At 50.5% G+C, this 21,122-nt stretch overlaps 1 protein-coding gene across 1 annotated transcript in view; it reads right to left on the bottom strand.

Annotated features, from left to right (window-relative positions):
- LOC147672097 (E3 ubiquitin-protein ligase TRIM39-like) overlaps nt 1–21,122 on the bottom strand; it is a 136,863-nt gene that overhangs the window by 25,825 nt on the left and 89,916 nt on the right. Inside the window, exon 6 of the mRNA XM_086948036.1 lies at nt 6,895–6,921. Coding sequence (XP_086804162.1) covers nt 6,895–6,921 — 27 coding nt within the window. The remainder of the gene's footprint in view (nt 1–6,894; nt 6,922–21,122) is intronic.

Here is a 21,122-nt window from a genome sequence, read left to right as displayed (position 1 = left end):
GGAGCGCTGTGCAGAGACCGGAGGGCTGTGCAGAGACCGGAGCGCTGTGCAGAGACCGGAGCGCTGTGCAGAGACCGGAGCTCTGTGCAGAGACCGGAGCGCTGTGCAGAGACGGGAGCGCTGTGCAGAGACCGGAGCACTGTGCAGAGACCGGAGCGCTGTGCAGAGACCGGAGCACTGTGCAGCGACCGGAGCACTGTGCAGAGACCGGAGAGCTGTGCGAGACTGGAGCTCTGTGCAGAGACTGAAGCTTTGTGCAGAGATGAAGCTCTGCGCAGAGACTGGAGCTCTGCGCAGAGACTGGAGCTCTGCGCAGAGACTGGAGCGCTGTGCAGAGACTGGAGCGCTGTGCAGAGACTGGAGCGCTGTGCAGAGACTGGAGCGCTGTGCAGAGACTGAAGCTATGTGCAGAGACTGTGCAGAGACTGGAGTTATGTGCAGAGTCTGGAGCCCTGTGCAGAGACTGGAGCCCTGTGCAGAGACTGGAGCGCTGTGCAGAGACTGGAGAGCTGTGCAGAGTCTGGAGAGCTGTGCAGAGTCTGGAGCGCTGTGCAGAGACTGGAGCTCTGTGCAGAGACTGGAGCTCTGTGCAGAGACTGGAGCGCTGTGCAGAGACTGAAGCTATGTGCAGAGACTGAAGCTATGTGCAGAGACTGGAGCGCTGTGCAGAGACTGAAGCTATGTGCAGAGACTGGAGTGCTGTGCAGAGACTGGAGCGCTGTGCAGAGACTGGAGCGCTGTGCAGAGACTGGAGCGCTGTGCAGAGACTGGAGCGCTGTGCAGAGTCTGGAGCGCTGTGCAGAGACTGGAGCTCTGTGCAGAGACTGGAGCTCTCTGCAGAGACTGGAGCTCTGCGCAGAGACTGGAGCGCTGTTCAGAGACTGGAGCGCTGTGCACAGTCTGGAGCGCTGTGCAGAGACTGGAGCCCTGTGCAGAGACTGGAGCCCTGTGCAGAGACTGGAGCCCTGTGTATAGACTGGAGCACTATGGAGAGACTGGAGCTCTGTGCAGAGACTGGAGCGCTGTGCAGAGACTGGAGCGCTGTGCAGAGACTGGAGCGCTGTGCAGAGACTGGAGCGCTGTGCAGAGACTGGAGCACTGTGGAGAGACTGGAGCTCTGTGCAGAGACTGGAGCTCTGTGCAGATGGCCTCTAGAGAGTGGTGATTGTGCTGGGAGTGCAGAACCGATTAGATGTTTGTGTAGATTATGTGGCGGGCTATTCTGTGGGTGGTGAGCTGCATAGAGGCGAGAGATATGCAGAGTCTAGTAAACTGTCATAAGCACCGTGACTGCTCCCATTTTAGTCAGTCTTTTTTCATACCTTGCATGCTTTCAGATTTTCTTTATCTTTAATAGTAAGTGTGAAGTTTTTAGACACATGAAAAATGCTGATATCAGGGCCGCCTGCTGTCTAGGCGTAAGTTTTACAGTGAACGAATATAATTCCCCCTTGTTGTACAGGTTGCTTTTTATGCGGAAGGTGTCCTTCTCCCTCCAGAGTATATTTATCTTCGATGGCAGAGTTCAGATAACATTTTACCATTACAAGTCCCAGTTTCTTTGTGCTATCTTAGGGAGTGTTATTTATAAAAGATTGTTTGGATTGCTAGTGTGTCCCTGAACTTACCTAGGGTGACAAGAAGTACTCTACAAATCTACTGATTGCTTGATTAGTGTGACCGATAGTTACCAGAAAACTCTGCGTGCACAGGATTGATCAGTGGGAGAAGGTTCGGCAGCAGTCCAACTGGCTTTCTAATTCAATGTTGAACTAAGTCCTCGCATCAGAGGGTTAGAAATCTGACACCTTTGATCTTAGGACACCCCAGATTGTATCAGACCGGCATGGGGTTAGGGCTGTGTACAGAAGAGGAGCTCCAGAGAGAGTGGAAAGGATGGAGGTCTGTGCAGGTAAAAGAGAAGCTCCAGAGGAGCGTAAAGAATGGAGATCTGTGCAGGTAAAGGAGGAGCTCCAGAGGGAGTGGAGAGGATGGAGGTCTGTGCATACAGAGGAGCTCCAGAGGGAGTGTAAAGGATGGAGGTCTGTGCAGGTAAAAGAGGAGCCCCAGAGTGAGTGGAGAGGATGGAGGTCTGTGCAGGTAAAGGAGGAGCTCCAGAGGGAGTGTAAAGGATGGAGGTCTGTGCAGGTAAAGGAGGAGCTCCAGAGGGAGTGGAAAGGATGGAGGTCTGTGCAGGTAAAAGAGAAGCTCCAGAGGAGCGTAAAGAATGGAGGTCTGTGCAGGTAAAGGAGGAGCTCCAGAGGGAGTGGAAAGGATGGAGGTCTGTGCAGGTGTAGGAGAAGCTCCAGAGGAGCGTAAAGAATGGAGGTCTGTGCAGGTAAAGGAGGAGCTCCAGAGGGAGTGGAGAGGATGGAGGTCTGTGCAGGTGAAGGAGGAGCTCCAGAGGGAGTGTAAAGGATGGAGGTCTGTGCAGGTGAAAGATGAGCTCCAGAGGGAGTGGAGAGAGTGGAGGTCTGTGCAGGTAAAGGAGGAGCTCCAGAGGGAGTGGAAAGGATGGAGGTCTGTGCAGGTGAAGGAGGCGCTCCAGAGGAGCGTAAAGGATGGAGGTCTGTGCAGGTAAAGGAGGAGCTCCAGAGGGAGTGGAGAGGATGGAGGTCTGTGCAGGTGAAGGAGGAGCTCCAGAGGGAGTGGAGAGGATGGAGGTCTGTGCAGGTGAAGGAGGAGCTCCAGAGGGAGTGTATAGGATGGAGGTCTGTGCAGGTGAAGGAGGAGCTCCAGAGGGAGTGTAAAGGATGGAGGTCTGTGCAGGTGAAGGAGGATCTCTAGAGGGAGTGTAAAGGATGGAGGTCTGTGCAGGTAAAAGAGGAGCCCCAGAGTGAGTGGAGAGGATGGAGGTCTGTGCAGGTAAAAGAGAAGCTCCAGAGGAGCGTAAAGAAGGGAGGTCTGTGCAGGTAAAGGAGGAGCTCCAGAGGAGCGTAACGGATGGAGGTCTGTGCAGGTGTAGGAGGAGCTCCTGAGGGAGTGTAAAGGATGGAGGTCTGTGCAGGTAAAGGAGGCGCTCCAGAGGAGCGTAAAGGATGGAGGTCTGTGCAGGTGTAGGAGGAGCTCCAGAGGGAGTGGAAAGGATGGAGGTCTGTGCAGGTGTAGGAGGAGCTCCTGAGGGAGTGTAAAGGATGGAGGTCTGTGCAGGTAAAGGAGGAGCTCCAGAGGAGCGTAAAGAATGGAGGTCTGTGCAGGTGAAGGAGGAGCTCCAGAGGGAGTGGAAAGGATGGAAGTCTGTGCAGGTAAAAGAGGCGCTCCAGAGGAGCGTAAAGGATGGAGGTCTGTGCAGGTGTAGGAGGAGCTCTAGAGGGAGTGGAAAGGATGGAGGTCTGTGCAGGTAAAGGAGGAGCTCCAGAAGAGCGTAAAGGATGGAGGTCTGTGCAGGTGTAGGAGGAGCTCTAGAGGGAGTGGAAAGGATGGAGGTCTGTGCAGGTGTAACAGAAGCTCCAGAGGAGCGTAAAGAATGGAGGTCTGTGCAGGTAAAGGAGGCGCTCCAGAGGGAGTGGAAAGGATGGAGGTCTGTGCAGGTAAAGGAGGAGCTCCAGAGGGAGTGGAAAGGATGGAAGTCTGTGCAGGTAAAAGAGGCGCTCCAGAGGAGCGTAAAGGATGGAGGTCTGTGCAGGTAAAGGAGGCGCTCCAGAGGAGCGTAAAGGATGGAGGTCTGTGCAGGTGTAGGAGGAGCTCTAGAGGGAGTGGAAAGGATGGAGGTCTGTGCAGGTAAAGGAGGAGCTCCAGAAGAGCGTAAAGGATGGAGGTCTGTGCAGGTGTAGGAGGAGCTCTAGAGGGAGTGGAAAGGATGGAGGTCTGTGCAGGTAAAGGAGGAGCTCCAGAAGAGCGTAAAGGATGGAGGTCTGTGCAGGTGTAGGAGGAGCTCTAGAGGGAGTGGAAAGGATGGAGGTCTGTGCAGGTGTAACAGAAGCTCCAGAGGAGCGTAAAGAATGGAGGTCTGTGCAGGTAAAGGAGGCGCTCCAGAGGGAGTGGAAAGGATGGAGGTCTGTGCAGGTAAAGGAGGAGCTCCAGAAGAGCGTAAAGGATGGAGGTCTGTGCAGGTAAAGGAGGAGCTCCAGAGGGAGGGAAAAATGGAGGTCTGTGCAGGTAAAGGAGGAGCTCCAGAGGAGCGTAAAGGATGGAGGTCTGTGCAGGTGTAGGAGGAGCTCCAGAGGAGCGTAAAGGATGGAGGTCTGTGCAGGTGTAGGAGGAGCTCCAGATAGAGTGGAAAGGATGGAGGTCTGTGCAGGTAAAGGAGGAGCTCCAGAGGGAGTGTAAAGGTTTGTGCAAGTATAGGAGGAGCTCTAGAGGAAGTGGAGAGAGTGGAGGGCTGTGCAGAGAGAGGAGCTCCAGAGGGAGTGGAAAGGAGGGAGGTCTGTGCAGGTGAAGAAGGAGCTCTAGAGGGAGTGGAGAGAGTGGAGGGATGTGCAGAGAGAGCGATCTAGAAGTAATGGAGATGCGTGCAGTGAGAGGAGGTCTATAGGAAGTGTAGAAAGGAAAGGGCTGGGGCGAGAGAGGAGCTCTAGAAGGAGAATATAGCTCAGCAGAGAGACGGCCGTAATCCATAAAGTGAAACCTGCAAGTACTAAGTTACGAGCAGTGCTAAAGACCCCAGCATCAGTCCAGGTTTTAACAGTGGTGTAAAGCCCAGCAGTCCCACAGATCCCAGCAGCACTAGAGAACCCAGAAGTGCTACAGACTATAGCACGGTGCAGACGTGAACAAAAGTACAGACAACAGCAGCACTATAGAACCCAGAAGTGATTCACACAATAGCAGCGGTGCAGACCTCACCAGAGGTGCAGGCCAAGGAACTGCTACAGATCCCAGCAGCAGTGCAGACTCCAGCAAGAAGGGCACAAACTGCAGTAGTAGTACGGATCCCAGCAGTACTGCAGACTCCAGAAGAGGTGCAGACCAAGGAAATGCTACAGATCCCAGCAGCACTGCAGACTCCAGAAGAGGTGCAGACCAAGGAAATGCTACAGAATCCAGCAGCAGTGCAGACTCCAGCAAGAAGGGCACAAACTGCAGTAGTAGTACGGATCCCAGCAGTGCTGCAGACTCCAGAAGAGGTGCAGACCAGGGAAATGCTACAGATCCCAGCAGCACTGCAGGCTCCAGCAGTGGTGCACATGTCAACGGCAGAGAAGACCCCAGCAGTGGCACAGCCCCAAGCATCTATTCAGATCCCAATACCAGCGGAGCTGCAGGACCCAGAAGCGCCTAAGATCCTAGCAGTGGTACAGACTACAGCAGAGGGGCAGTTCCAAGCAGTGGTGAGGAGTTCGGCAGCGCTGTATATCTCAGCAGGCAGTGTTGGCTTCAGAGCAGTGCAACCGGTGACGCAGCACCACATACCAAACCCAAGTGAACGCTTTTTGTAGGACCGGCAGCGAGATATGGGCAGTCTGCAGAGAGCTTTGTGTGCATGGCATTTTTTAAGGGGGCAATTTTAATGTCATGTTGGTTAATGCACTTGGCGGAGACCATTTGTCTAGTCATACTTTTGTCTCGTGATTAAGTAGCATATAGGTTTGATGTTCCTGCTGAAAAGTTCCACGTGTAACATGCAGATCACAGATTAGTATTTCATGTAGAAAACTGTTTGGTTTATTGCTATTGTCACAGAGATCCTTTCAGTAGTTGGATTCATCAGTAACAATCCTTTTACACACAATGAGCTGGCATAGTTTTAGAACCTTATTGTTATTTCCTTCAATGTTTTGTTACCCTACGGTTGTCTAAAAGAGTTTCTTTGAGTAGTGATACAATTTAATACATATGTCACACCCACTGATTGTGTTACATTTTAAATCCTGAGTTTACGGGTAGATTTACAAACACTTTGCGACTGGTTTGCGTTAAAACAGGAATGTACACCTGGTGCAAACTGCTGTTTTTGGCCTTACTTTCCAGCGCAAATCCTCAATAGTGTTGGATGGTGGGCCAAAAGTAACACAAAGTAGCAGTATGCGCTACTTCACGTCAAGGATGTGTCCCATAGGGGGTAGATGGATGCAAATCCCTATCATAGATAGGGGTTTATCATAAAAAAGACACCTCCTCGAGGCAGGTGTAAAGTTTATTTTCTTCAAACCTTTCCAATTTTGCATGCGTCCTTTACTGTCCATCCTGGTAAAGTGTTAAACTCTGTGAAAGACTCCAGCAGAGGTGCAAACAAAGGAAATGTTACAGATCCCAGCAGCAGTGCAGGCTCCAGGCTGCAGCAGCAGTACAGATCCCAGCAGTACTGCAGACTCCAGCAGTGGTGCACATGCCAACGGCAGAGAAGACCTCAGTAGTGGCACAGGCCCAAGCAGCTATACAGATCACAATTCCAGCCGTGCTGCAGATCCCAAAAGTGATGAAGATCCTAGTAGTGGCACAGACCACAGCAGAATACAGACTGCAACAGAGGTGCAGATCACAGCAAGGGTGCAGATCCCAGCAGAGGCGCAGATCCAAGCAGCAGGCAAACCCCAGCAGAGGTGCAGATTGCAGCAGCAGTGCAGACCATAGAAGCCGTGCAGACGCCAGAAGTGGCACAGACCACAGCAGAATAAAGACCACAAAAGAGGTGCAATCCAAGCAGAGGTGCAGATTCCAAGAGTGGTGCAGATCTTAGAAGCAATGAAAAACCCAGCAATAGCACAGACCACACCTGAGTTACAGACCCCTAAAGCAGTGCTCATTGTCTGTTCTCTCCCAGAGTTGCTGTGACCTCTGATGAGCTCCATTGCCAAAGCAAGAAAGAAGAGCCCATCTAATTAACAGCAGAGACCCTCCGACATGCCGCACATTGGTAATAATTGAATGATATCAAATGAAAACACTCACATAACAAGAAGAAAAAAAAGAAAACTAAGTGAGGAAACCAAAAGAAGGACAATCTGTAGTTACCTGCAAAGCGGCGGGCCCATCTCCACTCTAGAATACAAATATAGGAAATTAAAACAGTAATTAACACATACGGAACATACGCAAATTTGGATATACATCAGGGTTTACAATTATAAAGATATATTTTATGTGAAAATGTTCTGAAATCTAATTCACTAAAAAGGCAATTGCCCTTACCACCCCTAACCAATACTTCTATCCCAAACTCCATCTGCTCCCCACCCATTAATCAAATCCCAATCCATAAACATAAACTAGCCTAACTCTATTCAGTTAGGGCTTTTGCCCCATGTGAATAAACCAACTCGGAAAGGAAGATTCCAATCAGCAAAAAGCTTGTTGAACTTTAGCGTGACTCTTCTGCCTCCTGGGCTGCAGCGCTGCTTCAATTCTGTGCACACCAATGCACGGCTGCTCCTTGGCACTCTGGCTGGCCGCCTAGCTGTATGGGGCAGCACTTCAATTCCCTGTTTTTTTGCTAGTGCATTTCTGCATTATCACATTGACTTATCTTGGTCCTAATTTTCATAGGAATTTTGAGGCAACGGAGTTCCTTTGCCACAAACATATAAATCAAGACCAGAATGCCATCTGAGATCCTGTGCATCATATACAAGTGTCTACCCTCCATCACTTATTTATTTATTTATTTAGTAGTTTGTACAGCGCTCAGCTACCTCCAACGGAGGTGTCCCGGCGCTGAAGACATTATATCAAAAGGGTCAGGGGAGTGTGGAAGGAAGAGGTAGAATTAGATTAGGGAAAAAAGCCAGGTCTTGAGCTTTTTCCGGAATAGAGGTTCTGACGTTAGAAATCTTAACTCTGTAGGCAGTTGATTCCATAGTTTGGATGTGGCTACTGCAAGGGCCCTTCCTCCCGTGCGTGCAAGGCGAAAATGGGGGCAGATCATGAGGTGGAGATGGTTTGATCTGAGGTTTCGTGGTGATTGTGAGAATCTCATTCTGCGACGTAGGTAGGTAGGGCCTCGATCATTGAGAGCTCTAAAGGCCAGAGTTAAGGCTTTAAATTGAATGCGTAGTCTAACTGGGAGCCAGTGAAGTTTGATCAAGTGGGGTGAAATAGAGTGTCGGTAGGGGATATTGCAGATCAGCCTAGCCGCTGCGTTCTGGACTCTCCGTAGTTGGTTAATGAGGTAAGTAGGGGCCCCTGCATACAGACTGTTAGCGTAGTCCAGATGAGCGGTGATGAGGGCATGGACTACTGTTTTACGAGAGTCAAGCCGTAGGTAGGGGATGATTTTTTTTATCATGCGTAACTTTCCGAAACAAGAAGAGGTGACTTTATTGATTTGGGTCTTACAGGAGACGGAGGTGTCAAATTGGAAACCTAGGTTGCGGGCAGCTTGGACTGGTTCCGGGGGAGGGTTGAGTTCAGACGGCCACCAGAGATTGGAGGATAAGGGTGATTTCTGATTAAAAAATAAGACTTCAGTCTTATCTGTGTTGAGCTTTAGGTTATTAGCAGACATCCAGGAGGCGATATTCAGCATGCAATGGCGAAAGTTGTTGAATGATTTTTCCGAGTGGTCCTTGAAAGAGAACACCAGTTGGGTATCGTCTGCGTAAAAGGTTACTTTGACTCCCCAGGATTCTACCACTTTTGCCAGTGGTTTTAGGTACACATTGAAAAGAAGCGGGCTGAGGGCAGAGCCCTGCGGAACGCCCCAGATCAGTGGTTTTTTGGAGGAAAGAAAGGAGCCCAGCATCACTTGTTGGACTCTGTTCGTAGGAAAAGATTTTATCCACAAGAGGGGAGAACCGCAGACACCTACTTCTTGCAGGCGAGACAGTAGTTTGTTATGAGAGATGGTGTCAAATGCCGCGGATAGGTCGAGGAGGACCAGCATGGCCTCCTCTCCCCTATCCCTGCATTCTTGACTCGGATACCTCAAGTAGCGCCGACTCTGTGCTATAGTCCGGTCTGAAACCTGATTGGGTATCATTGAACAAAGAATTTGATTCTAGGTAGTAGGATAGTTGTTCTTGTACCGCTTTCTCAAGTACTTTAGCGGGCTTGGGTAAGAGTGAGATCGGTCGGTAGTTGCTTAAGCAGGTAGGATCAATGCCAGTTTTTATTTGGATTGGAATTAGCATTGCGTGTTTCCAGGCGGAGGGAACAGCACCAGTGAGTAAAGAGGAGTTCCAGATTTCGAGTAGGGGGTTAATTACTAGGGGGGCAATTTCATTCATAATTAAGGCCAGGGCTGGGTCCATGGGAGAGCCTGATTTACATTCCAGAAATAGATTCAGGGCATGTTCCTTGGTAAGTGGTTGGAATGCGGTAAATGTGTGCTTGCAGTTAGTTGCCCGGTCTTCGGTAACGACGGTACCGTTCTGAAGGATAGTTGCCGCAATGTTGGCTATTTTTTCTTCAAAGAAGTTTGATAGGTTATCACTCAGTGTTTGGGACGTAGGTACTGGGGTGGACAGTGCACTGGGATGAGTGAAGTCTTTCACTATATTAAAAAGGGTTTTAGTCGAATTTTTTGCTTTGGCAATAGTTTCTGAGAAATAGGTGCCCATGGAGTAGCGTTTGAGTTTGCGAAACTTTTTAAGGCCTTGTCGATAGAGGGCCTTGGCTTCCGGGTCATAGTTCTGCCTCCATAATCGTTCCATCTTTTTGCACCTGCTTTTAAGTGCCCTTAGTTCCTGAGTGAACCATGGGGCAGAAGGTTTTTGTCTACGGGAAGTGAGGGTTTGTAATGGGGCAACTTTCTCAATAGCGGTCGTGAGGTCATTATTTAGTATACGCACCGCTTCATTGAGATCGTAAGGTAGAGGGTTTAGGCTATTATGGTATTTTTGCTCCAGGGCAGTATACAAGATCTTGTGCCATTTTCTGCCTTGTGTTCTAATGGCAGACTCCTGTTTGACAATTTGGGACGAGGGTACCTCGAAAGGTATTAAGAAATGGTCAGAGCATGTCAGAGGTGAGAGAGGGAGGATTTTTAGTTTCTCGCAGTTTGAAAAAATGAGGTCGAGGGTGTGTCCTGCGGTATGAGTGGGGCCTTTTACCTTTTGTGTCAAATGTATATTTTGCATGGATTCCAGGAGATAAGTGGCGCGGTTGCAGCCACTTACATCAACGTGATGGTTGAAGTCTCCTAGTACCGTGAAGTGGGGGTGTTTAATAGAGAGATCTGCCGCGACTGCCAGTAGCTCTAAGATGGCAGGCTGGGGGGTGTTCGGGGGGTTGTAGACCAAGATTCCTGAGGAAATGGCTGTGGTGGAGTCTGTGATTGAGAAGTATAGAGCTTCTATAGGCTTAATATTTGTGATTTTCCTAGAAGTAATTTTCAGGTGATTCTTTAGGATCACTGCGATTCCTCCACCTGTTTTGGAGCCTTCACGGCTTAATCCAGTAAAGCTGTATCCGGTGGGAATGGCTAGGGCGATGTCTGGGTTGGAGGAGTCTTTAGTCCAGGTCTCAGTTAAAAATAATGCGTCCCAGGATGTAGAGGACAGTAATAGCCAGATGTCGTTGGCGTGGCAGGGAAGGGAGCGGCAGTTCACCAATCCCATAGAGTAGGTTTTGGTGGGTGGGAGCTGATTGGTTGCGAATTTACGGGGGCGAGTCCAATCGAGGCATAGAGAGAAAGGGCAGTTTAGGCATTTGTGTAAAAAAGGGCTAGGTAAAGGGAGGCTGCAAAGTATAGGAGACGAGCAGGATGTCTTACCTAGGTCTAGTAGCTGTGACCTGGTCCACGTTAGTCTCTGAGCGGGTAGAGGACTGACAGCATGGCTGGCCCTAGGCCCGGAGCTGGCGCGGACGGGCATAGACGGGCTTGCCTTAGGCGCGCCTTCGGCGCGTAAACGTCGCGCCCGCTGCGCTCGTCCACTGCGCGTACGGAATATGCACATGATTTATGGAGTAAGTGGGACAGCATGAGGGGCGTGGCCTCTAAGAAGGGGCGTGGCCCTCGGGTGCGCCGGTAATGGCGGCAAATGCTGTTTGTTGGTGAGTCCGCGTCAGCGCTAGAATCCGATGTGCGGGAGTAGTTAGGAGCGCGAGTTGCTGGCAAGGTGAGTTTTTAAAATCAACACACGTATAAAGTGACTCTCAAATGCTAAAGAATGATCGTAGGTTCGGCTCCCGGCTTCCGCCTCAGGAGATGCTATCTTCTAACTGACGTTTGTATTCAGCGTCTTTTATAGTCAGGGTAAGTGGGCATGGCCTCTGAGAAGGGGCGTGGCCCTCGGGTGCGCCGGTAATGGCGGCAAATGCTGTTTGTTGGCGAGTCCGCGTCAGCGCTAGAATCCGCTGTGCGGGAGTAGTTAGGAGCGCGAGTTGCTGGCAAGGTGAGTTTTTAAAATCAACACACGTATAAAGTGACTCTCAAATGCTAAAAGAATGATCGTAGGTTCGGCTCCTGGCTTCCGCCTCAGGAGATGCTATCACTCAGTTGAACTAAGGGGCATATTTATTAAAAAATCGCGCAGCAACTCATCATGCTGTGCTGCATGACAGGGCAGGAATGCACCATATTCAACACTATACAGCGCATTCCTGTCTTTTCCCTGCACAGTCACACAATATGCTGCCTAGCGCCAAGGCAGGCAGCCTTCAACCATGGTGCAAGGGTGTATGCATTGTAAGCAGGATTGTTTTTGTGCAGGAACAAAAACAATCCTCTGGGGCTTTTTAGGTCTCGGACTCGAAGGCTGCGCTTGCGCAGTCTCGCTCCAAGACTTTATGTCTACAGTATGGGGGCTTGAACCCGCCCCTCTTCTCCATTGGCTGGCTTCCTAAATGGAGGACAGCCATTGGAGGAGAGGGGCGTCACTCCGTTGAAGACGGGATTCAGGGGTGTGTTTTTTACTTTCTTTCTGTTTTCTTTCTCTCCTCTTCCCATTGGCTGGAATTTTATATTCCAGCCAATGGGAAGAGGAGAGAAAGAAAACCACGCCCCTGAATCCGAAATTGACGCTGCTTTCCCCGAGGCATTTCTGCTTTGCGCAGGATGTTGAAACAAGACGAGGAGACGGCGTTGACTTGTCTGGTCATGGAGAGGGAGGAATCCAGGATGAAGCCCAGGTTGCGTGCGTGGTCTGTTGGTTTGGGTGCAGAGCCCAGGGCGGGTGGCCACCAGTAGTCGTCCCAGGCGGAGGGCGAGGAGCCCAGGATGAGAACTTCCGTCTTGTCTGAGTTCAGTTTCAGGCGGCTGGTCATCATCCATTCAGCTACGTGTTTCATCCCTTCGTGTAGGTCGGCGGTGGCGGGGTCGTTGGTCAGGGAGAGGATCAGCTGTGTGTCGTCGGCGTAGGAGATGATGTTGAGGTTGTGTTGGCGTGCGATGGCCGCAAGGGGGCTCATGTAGACATTGAAGAGGGTGGGGCTGAGCGAGGAGCCTTGAGGAACGCCGCAGATGACTTCGGTGGCCTCTGACCTGAACGGGGGTAGGCGGAATCCCTGTGTTCTTCCAGCAAGGAAGGAGATGATCCATTCCAGTGCCTTCTCGTTGGATTCCGACGTTCCTGAGGCGTTGCACTAGGGTGCGGTGGCAGACAGTGTGGAATGCTGCGGAGAGGTCTAGGAGGATGAGGGCCGCTGTTTCTCCGTTGTCAAGCAGGGCACGGATGTCATCGGTGGCAGCGATGAGGGCGGTCTCGGTGCTGTGGTTGGCCCTGAAGCCCGACTGTGAGGGGTCGAGGGATCCATTCGTCTGTAGGAAGGCGGCCAGTTGTTTGTTGACTGTCTTCTCGATTACTTTGGCTGGAAACGGAAGAAGCGAGATGGGGCGGTAGTTCTTGAGTTCGGTGGGGTCTGCTGTTGGTTTCTTTAGTAGAGCGCTGAGTTCGGCGTGCTTCCAGCTCTCAGGGAAGGTTGCGGTGTCGAAGGAGGCGTTGATGATGTCCCGTAGCTGGGGTGCGATGGCGGCATCAGCTTTGTTGAAGACGTGGTGAGGGCAGGGGTCGGTTGGAGATCCGGAGTGGATGGAGTTCATTGTGCGGATGGTGTCTTTGGTGTTGATAGGGGTCCAGGCGCTGAGGGTGGTGGTGGGGGGCGTTGGTGCGGTCATGGGGAGCGTTGGTTGTGTGCTGAAGCTGTTGTGTATGTCAGCGATCTTGTTGTGGAAGTAGGAGGCGAGGGAGTTGCAGAGGTCTTGTGATGGGGTGATGTCGTTGATTCCGGCGTTGGGGTTGGAGAGCTCTTTCACGATGTTGAAGAGTTCCTTGCTGTTGTGTGCGTTGTTGTCCAGTCTTTCCTTGAATGCTGTTTTCTTGGTGGTGCGAATCAGTTGATGGTGTTTTTGAGTGGCGAGCTTGAGGGTGGTCATGTTGTCCGGTGTTGGGTCTCTTCTCCATGCTTTCTCGAGAGCTCGGCAGTTCTTCTTGGAGCTCTTGAGTTCGTCGGTGAACCAGGATGCTTTCTTGCTGCCGGGTCTGCTGGGCGGGGTCCTCAGTGGGGCGAGGTCGTATGCGCAGTTGCTGATCCACTTCGTGAGGTTGTCGGCGGCCTGGCTGGGGTTCGCGGAGCTGGCGGGAGGGTGCTGGTTCAGGGCTGCGGTGAGCTGGTCGGCCGTGATCTTGTTCCAGCTTCTTCGTGCAACCTGTTGCTGGTGGTGGTGGATCGTGGTCCTTCTGAAGCTGAAGTGGACGCAGCTGTGGTCCGTCCAGTGGAGTCCGGTGGCGTGGCTGAAGGCAATGTCTTTGCTGGATGAGAAGACGGCATCGAGTGTGTGTCCGGCGAGGTGGGTAGGGGTGGTCACCAGCTGCTTGAGTCCGAGGTTGGCGAGGTTGGCAAGGGTGGTGGTATTGCGGTCAATGTTGTTCTCCAGGTGGAAGTTGAGGTCCCCGAGGAGGATGTAGTCAGCGGAGGGGAGGGCGCGCGGGCTGATGAAGTAGGCGATGTCTTCGCTGAATTGTGTGCGGGGTCCCGGGGGACGGTAGATCAGGGTGCCTCTGAGGGTGGTCTTGGGGTCGGTATGGATCTGGAAGTGCAGGTGTTCGGCGGTTGTCAGGGTGTCGTCGGTGTTGGTCGTGATGCGGATGGTGTTCCTGTGGATGATGGCGATGCCTCCTCCCGTCTGGTTGACGCGGTCCCTCCGGATGATCTTGTATCCGTCCGGGATGGCGATGGCGATGGCGGGCGCTGAGGAGGCGTTCATCCAGGTTTCCGTGAGGAAGGCGACGTCTGGAGATGTGGTGTCGAGGAGGTTCCAGAGTTGAACGGCGTGTCTGTGGACGGAGCGGGTGTTGAGCAGGATGCACTTCAGGTGGTTGCTGCTGGTGTTCGGCTTGGTGGGTGCTGGTGTAGTGCAGGTCCGGATGCATGTGAACTTGCAGGCGTGGCAGCTGAAGGGTCAGTGGGTGCGTCTCAGAGTGGCTCGGTAGCATCCCGGGGCTCGGCCGGTGTTGAGTGCGTTGAGGGTGGCGGCGTCGTACGTCCGGCGGGAGGGGTGGCCTCTGCGGGGGCCAGGGGTCCTGGCACTGGGCGCGGTACAGGCGCGGACGGGCGTAGACTGGCTTACCTTTGGCGCACCTTCGGCGCTCAATCGGTGCTCCCGCTGCGCGCTTCCGCTGCGCAGTGGCTCTGGGGAGGTCATAAGCAGGGAGCCGGTCGGGAGGGTCTGCGGGGAGGCGGGAGCGAGAGCCAATCGGCTGACGGGGGGGCGGGGCCGCGGGCTAGGGCGGCAGGAAAAGCTGGAGCGGTCTTGGCGGCCCTCGGGTGGCTGGGGCTGCGGGAGGCTGGTGTGGGCTCGGCGGCCCTCGGGTGGCTGGGGCTGCGGGAGCAGGCTCAGGCACAGGAGCTTGGGGGTGACCAGGCCGGAAGGCGCAGTGGTCACTCCCTGGTTCTGGTCAGGCTCCCAAGGGAGCCGGTCGGGAGGGTCTGCGGGGAGGCGGGAGCGAGAGCCAATCGGCTGGCGGGGGGAGCGGGGCCGCGGACTAGGGCGGCCCTCGGGTGGCTGGGGCTGCGGGAGGCTGGTGTGGGCTCGGCGGCCCTCGGGTGGCTGGGGCTGCGGGAGCAGGCACAGGCACAGGAGCTTGGGGGTGACCAGGCCGGAAGGACCAGTGGTCACTCCCTGGTTCTGGTCAGGCTCCCCTTAAGAAGGGAGCCGGTCGGGAGGGTCTGCGGGGAGGCAGGAGCGAGAGCCAATCGGCTGGCGGGGGGAGCGGGGCCGCGGACTAGGGCGGCGGGAAAAGCTGGAGCGGGCTTGGCGGCCCTCGGGTGGCTGGGGCTGCGGGAGGCTGGTGTGGTCATCGTGTGTGATTTACTGTCTTTGTTCCCCATTTAGTTTAATTGCAGGTTGTGCTGCTTTGGGGTAGGGCAGTTGGCACAGACGGAGTCCCGCTTGTTACCCAGATGTGTTTATTTTCTCGTCTCACCCTTGGTGTTGCTGTCTGCAGTTTGCAAAGACAGGGGGTTCCAGTGGTCTGCGAGGCGACGTGCAATTTTTTTTATTGCAATGGGCGTTCCCTTTTGCTTACTGTGGTCCCTGGGAATGGTCTCGTCACTTACGAGTGCGATGGATCAATCGTCCACCCAGCATAGGTTCTTGGTGTGGCAGTGAAATCTCAAGGAACCAAAAAACGAGAAGCGTATACAATCTCTGCGCACCGTAGGAATTACGTCAGGGTGATACCAAGAAACGTTTTTTTTTGTGTGACTGTAGTTGCAATTGCACCTTGTATATCCATTCACCCACTCTCCGCTTTTGTTAAACGGATTCATTATACTTTGACACCGCGCCTGAAGTGGGTGTTTTTTGCAGCGCATAGATGGAGAGGGCTATTTCAATCCGCCGCCGTTATTTGTGATTATATATGGACACATTGTTGCAAATAATCAGCCTGCTTGTCACACTAGAATCGAGAGGCGTTAGTTTATTAACTAGCCTTGCGCTGACTCACAAAATCGGCACAAGGCTATATCTTCGTGGTGTGCTTTTTTTATGAACTTATTTACAGACCGACTCTTTATAAGGAATATGCTACTTACCAGTATGCATCTGTTCTTGGCATAGAGGGCTGCAGAGTGGTACATTATGAATAGATCGCCATCTGGTGTTGGGCTCGGATGATTGCACTTTGTTTTTCTCTTGGAGAGTCTTTTGTATCTTGGTGACTCCTCCCTTGGTTGGTAGTGCGCATGGGCATCGGCTCCACCCTTAGATTGTTTTGCCATAGTAGGGTTAGATGGAGTAGTATAGTAGAATACAGATAAGAATGCCCATGTAAGTGTATCTAAATAAGATAATGTTGGAACAGACACAGGTTTCCGGGGAGGCTGGGAGGGCATGTACCACTCTGCAGCCCTCTATGCCAAGAACAGATGCATACTGGTAAGTAGCATATTCCGTTCGAGGAATATGGGCTGCAGATGGTACATTATGAATAGACTATACAGCAGTTCTCTCCCTAGCGGTGGTCGCCCGTGTCTGTTGCAACTGTCTGAAACAATGTTTTTAATACTGCTTGACCCACTCTAGCTTGTTGTGTTGTGTGCAAATCTACACAATAGTGTTTTGTGAAGGTGTGCGGTGTAACCCAGGTAGCTGCTCTGCATATGTCATCTAGTGGAATGTTTCCCAAAAATGCCATAGATGCTCCTAGTTTACGTGTAGAGTGAGCTCTAGGAGGAACAGTTAATGTTCTCTTTGCCTTTAAGTAGCATATCTGAATGCATTTTACAATCCATCTGGCAATGCCCGCTTTGGAGATGGGATTGCCTTTATGTGTAGGAGAAAACGCAACAAATAGCTGTTTTGTCTTTCTGAAAGCTTGTGTTCTCTCTATATAGTACAATATGGCCCTTTTAACGTCCAGTGTATGTAGGGCTCTTTCAGCTACTGTTTGTGGTTTTGGGAAGAAAACCGGTAATTCCACTGACTGATTGATGTGGAATGCTGAAATGACCTTTGGTAAGAATTTTGGGTTTGTTCTAAGGACCACTTTATTTTGGTGTAGCTGCATAAATGGTTCCTGAATCGTAAAAGCTTGCAGTTCACTTACTCTTCTTAGTGACGTAATAGCTATGAGGAAAGCCACCTTCCATGTGAGGAACTGTATTTCACACCTATGCATAGGTTCAAAGGGTGGCCCCATTAGCCTGGTAAGCACTATGTTGAGATTCCAGACTGGGGAAGGTGGTCTTCTTGGTGGAATGACTCTTTTGAGTCCTTCCATGAAAGCTTTAATTGCTGGTACTTTAAACAGTGACAGATGTTGCCTGTTTTGTAGGTACGCTGCTATAGCTGCGAGATGAACTCTGATAGAGGTATATGCTAGATTACATTGCTGTAAGTGTAATAAATAGCAAATGATTTGTTTAGTGGATGCGTCCAGAGGGTTGATGTGCTTACTGTTACAGTGTATAGCAAACCTCTTCCATTTTGCTGCATAGCATCCTCTTGTGGTAGGACATCTTGCTTGTTTAATGATTTCCATGCATTCTGGTGGTAAATCTAAATACCCAAACTCTATGACCTCAGGAGCCAGATCGCTAGGTTCAGTTGTTTTGGATCTGGGTGCATTATTTCTCCATGGTTCTGTGTAAGATGCATGGGTAGTAACCTTAGCTTTTGATGTGGTACTTGTGAGAGTTGTAGCAGCGTGGTGAACCACGGCTGTCTTGCCCATGTAGGTGCTACTAGTATCATGGTCATTGAGTGTTGCTGTAGTTTCCGAACCAACAATGGAATTAGTGGTAGAGGAGGGAACGCGTAAGCAAATTTGTTGGACCAATTTATCCACAGTGCATTGCCTTGGGACCTTTGGTGTGGGTACCTGGATGCGAATTCTTTGCATTTTGCGTTCTGATGGTTGGCAAACAGATCTATCTCTGGTTGCCCCCATTTTTGGAAGAATGGCTGCAGTATTTGGTCGTGCAGCTCCCATTCATGTACCTGTTCTGACTGTCTGCTTAGGATGTCTGCTATTTGATTTTGAACTCCTGGTAGGTGTTCCGCTAACAGGTAGAGCTTTTGAGGAATGGCCCATCTCCATATGTCCTGTGCTAGTTTGGACAGTTGGAGAGAGTGTGTCCCCCCCTGTTTTTGGATATAATACATTGCAGTCATGTTGTCTGTTCTGATCAGGACTGCTTTCCCTGCTATTTGTATTTGGAACGCTTTTAGTGCTAGTAATATTGCTAATAGTTCTAGGTAGTTGATGTGCAGTTTCTTTTGTTGCACACTCCACTTCCCTTGTACTGTGTATCTGTCCATATGCGCTCCCCATCCGGAGAGCGATGCGTCCGCTGTTATTATCACTTGTGGAACTGGCTCTAGGAACGACCGTCCCTTGGAAATGTTTTCTGTGTTCCACCACTTCAGAGAGCGATACGTCCGGTCGTTTACCAAAACCAGATCTGTAATCTGACCTTGAGCCTGATTCCACTGTGTCGCTAGACACTCTTGTAGTGGGCGCATTTGAAGTCTGGCATGTGGTATTAGCAGTATGCAGGAGGACATCATGCCTAATAGTTGCATAAACACTCGTGCTGGTAGTAAGTGTTGTGGTTGAAATCTTTGTATTAACCCGACCATTGTCTGTACTCTGACTGGGTTGGGGTATGCTATTGCCTTCTCTGTGTCTACTGTAGCCCCCAGGTATTGCTGAATCTGGTTTGGTTGCAGGTGTGATTTTTTGTAGTTCACCGTAAACCCTAGTTGGTGCAGCAGTTGGATTGTCTTCTGTGTGTTGTGAAGACATTCCTCCTTTGACTTGGCCTTTATTAGCCAATCGTCCAAGTATGGGAAGACATGTATTTGTTGTCTTCTTAGATGTGCTGCTACGACCGCTAGACATTTTGTGAAAACTCTTGGTGCTGTTGTGACACCGAACGGAAGGACTTTGAACTGATAGTGTTGTCCTTCTAACACAAACCTTAGGTATTTTCTGTGAGCTTTGTGAATTGGGATGTGAAAGTAAGCGTCTTTTAGATCCAGTGTAGAAAGAAAGTCCCCTTTCTTCAGTAAAGGGAGTACTTGTTGGAGCGTGACCATGTGGAAATGCTCTGAATTTATGTAAGCATTGAGAGGTCTGAGGTCTAATATTGGTCTTAGTGACCCGTCCTTTTTGGGGATCAGGAAGTATAGAGAGTATACTCATTATACTCCTGTTCCTTGTTGATCCTTTGGGACCTTCTCTATTGCATGCTTTTGTAGGAGTGCTAGAACTTCTTCTTTTAACAGTGTCATATGATCTTGACTCATTGGACGCTGTTTGGGGGGGATGTTTGGTGGGGTAGCTGTGAGTTCTAGGCAATAACCATGTTGGATAATTTGTCTCACCCACTTGTCTGACGTGATGTTTTCCCAGACAGGTAGGAACTGTGATAGACGTCCCCCGACCGGTGTTATGTGGTCTGGGGGGAGTTCTCTGAAGTCACTGTTTTGGTGTTGAGGCGTTGCGGTTGTTATTATTTCCGCGGCCTCTACCCTTATTGTTGTTACCTCTGTAACTGCCTCTTGAATTACCTCTGGGTGATGTTGGTGTGAAAGATGTGGATTGCTGATTTGTTCCTGTGTTTTTTGAGCCCCCTCTATAGGTGGATCTACGAAAGGAACCTCTGTGTGTTGGCTGTTGCAATGCCCCCATTGACTTAGCCGTCTCCGTATCTTTCTTCATCTTTTCTAATGCCTCGTCTGTGCTTGAACCAAACAATGTTTTTTGATCAAATGGTTTGTTCAATAGGGCTGTTTGTACTTCTTGTTTGAATCCTGAGATTCTAAGCCATGCATGCCTTCTTAGCATGACACTTGTGTTAATAGACCTTGCTGCAGTGTCTGCTGCGTCTAATGCACACTTAATGGAAGTATTGGTTATTATTTTACCTTCCTGTATTAATTGATCTGCCTTTTTCTGGTGTTCTTTTGGGAGATGTATGAGAAGTTTCTCTAACTCATCGTAATGTGCCCTGTCATACCGTGCGAGTAGTGCTTGTGTATTTGCTATACGCCAGCTATTCGCTGCCTGTGATGCTACTCTTTTGCCTGATGCATCTATCAGCTTTGATTCTTTATCTGGTGGAGGTGCCTCTCCTGTAGATAATGAATTTGCTCTCTTAAGAGCGTTTGAGACCACCAGCGAGTCTAGAGGTACATGTCCTTTAATAAAAATTGGGTCCTTTGGAGCCGCTTTGTATTTTCTATCAATTCTTGGGTTTAACACCCTGGCTCTCACTGGGTTTTCGAATATTTCCTCTGTGTGAGTAAGAAGACCCTTTAACATAGGAAGAGTACCTGATGTTCTCTGTGCATTAGGTAGAGTCTCTAACAAGAAATCTTCTATTTGAGGTTCTGTATGCATGTCTAACTTGTGATATTTTGCTGCCCTATTAATGAGCTGCACAAAGCCTGTGTTATCATCAGGTGGTGAAGGCTTTGAGGGATATAATTCCGGGTCATTGTCCTCATCTGACCCTACATCATAATTTTCCCATGGGTCCTCCTCATCTGGGATGGTTTCATTATCTCCCTGAGGTTCTCCCTCCCCTAGATCACTGTCTACATCTGACTGAGGTGTAGCTGGTCTTGGTGTGGAAGGTGTAGGAATATTTGGGATGTATGACGTTACTCCGCATACCGTTACAACTACCTACCATTACAACGCGACCATTACAACGCATACCATTACAACGCATAGCGCTTTGGGGTGCTGGATAGTGGTAAGTATAATTTACTATTCTAACTCCAGTCCCCGTGGACCCTAGGGAAGGTGTTGGATAGTAAATTATACTTATTCCCTATCCTATAGTGCCCCCCAGCGCAATGCGTTGTAATGGTATGCGTTATAAAAGTCGCGTTGTAATGGTAGTGCGGAGTAACGAATGCGTTGTAACAGGTGCATACCAATATTTGGCCTATTGTGAGGAATAGGAGAGGAGGGTGTGACCCTAGGACGAGGAGAAGCAGGAGGAGTTATATTTGTCCCCATTGTTCTCTTTTTTGGAGGAAGAGGTTTATCTTCTGATTGTTCACTCTTCCTCTTCTTTGTGACCACTTTCCCAGTTTGTGGATCAATAAACAAGATCTTTTGTTTTGGATCTGTGTGTTGCTCCTGAATCGGTACCGAAGGTGTTGGTTCCGAGAGGTGCTTTTGTTTTTGATCGTCAGATCTTGTTGTTTTCGGCACCGAATGCTTACTCGATTCCGACTTTCTTGGTATCGAGTGTCTCTTGGGCGATAAGGAATATTTATGTTTCGACATGGAATGTTTCGGTACCGAGCTCTCCTTTGCATGTAGCCTCGGTGTCGAAGTCGA

The sequence above is a fragment of the Lissotriton vulgaris genome, unplaced genomic scaffold (genome assembly GCF_964263255.1).
Source record: "Lissotriton vulgaris unplaced genomic scaffold, aLisVul1.2 SCAFFOLD_2700, whole genome shotgun sequence".
Taxonomy (NCBI): Eukaryota; Metazoa; Chordata; class Amphibia; order Caudata; family Salamandridae; genus Lissotriton; species Lissotriton vulgaris.
The sequence above is the reverse complement of the archived record's forward strand: the minus strand, read 5'-3'. Positions and strand labels throughout refer to the sequence as shown.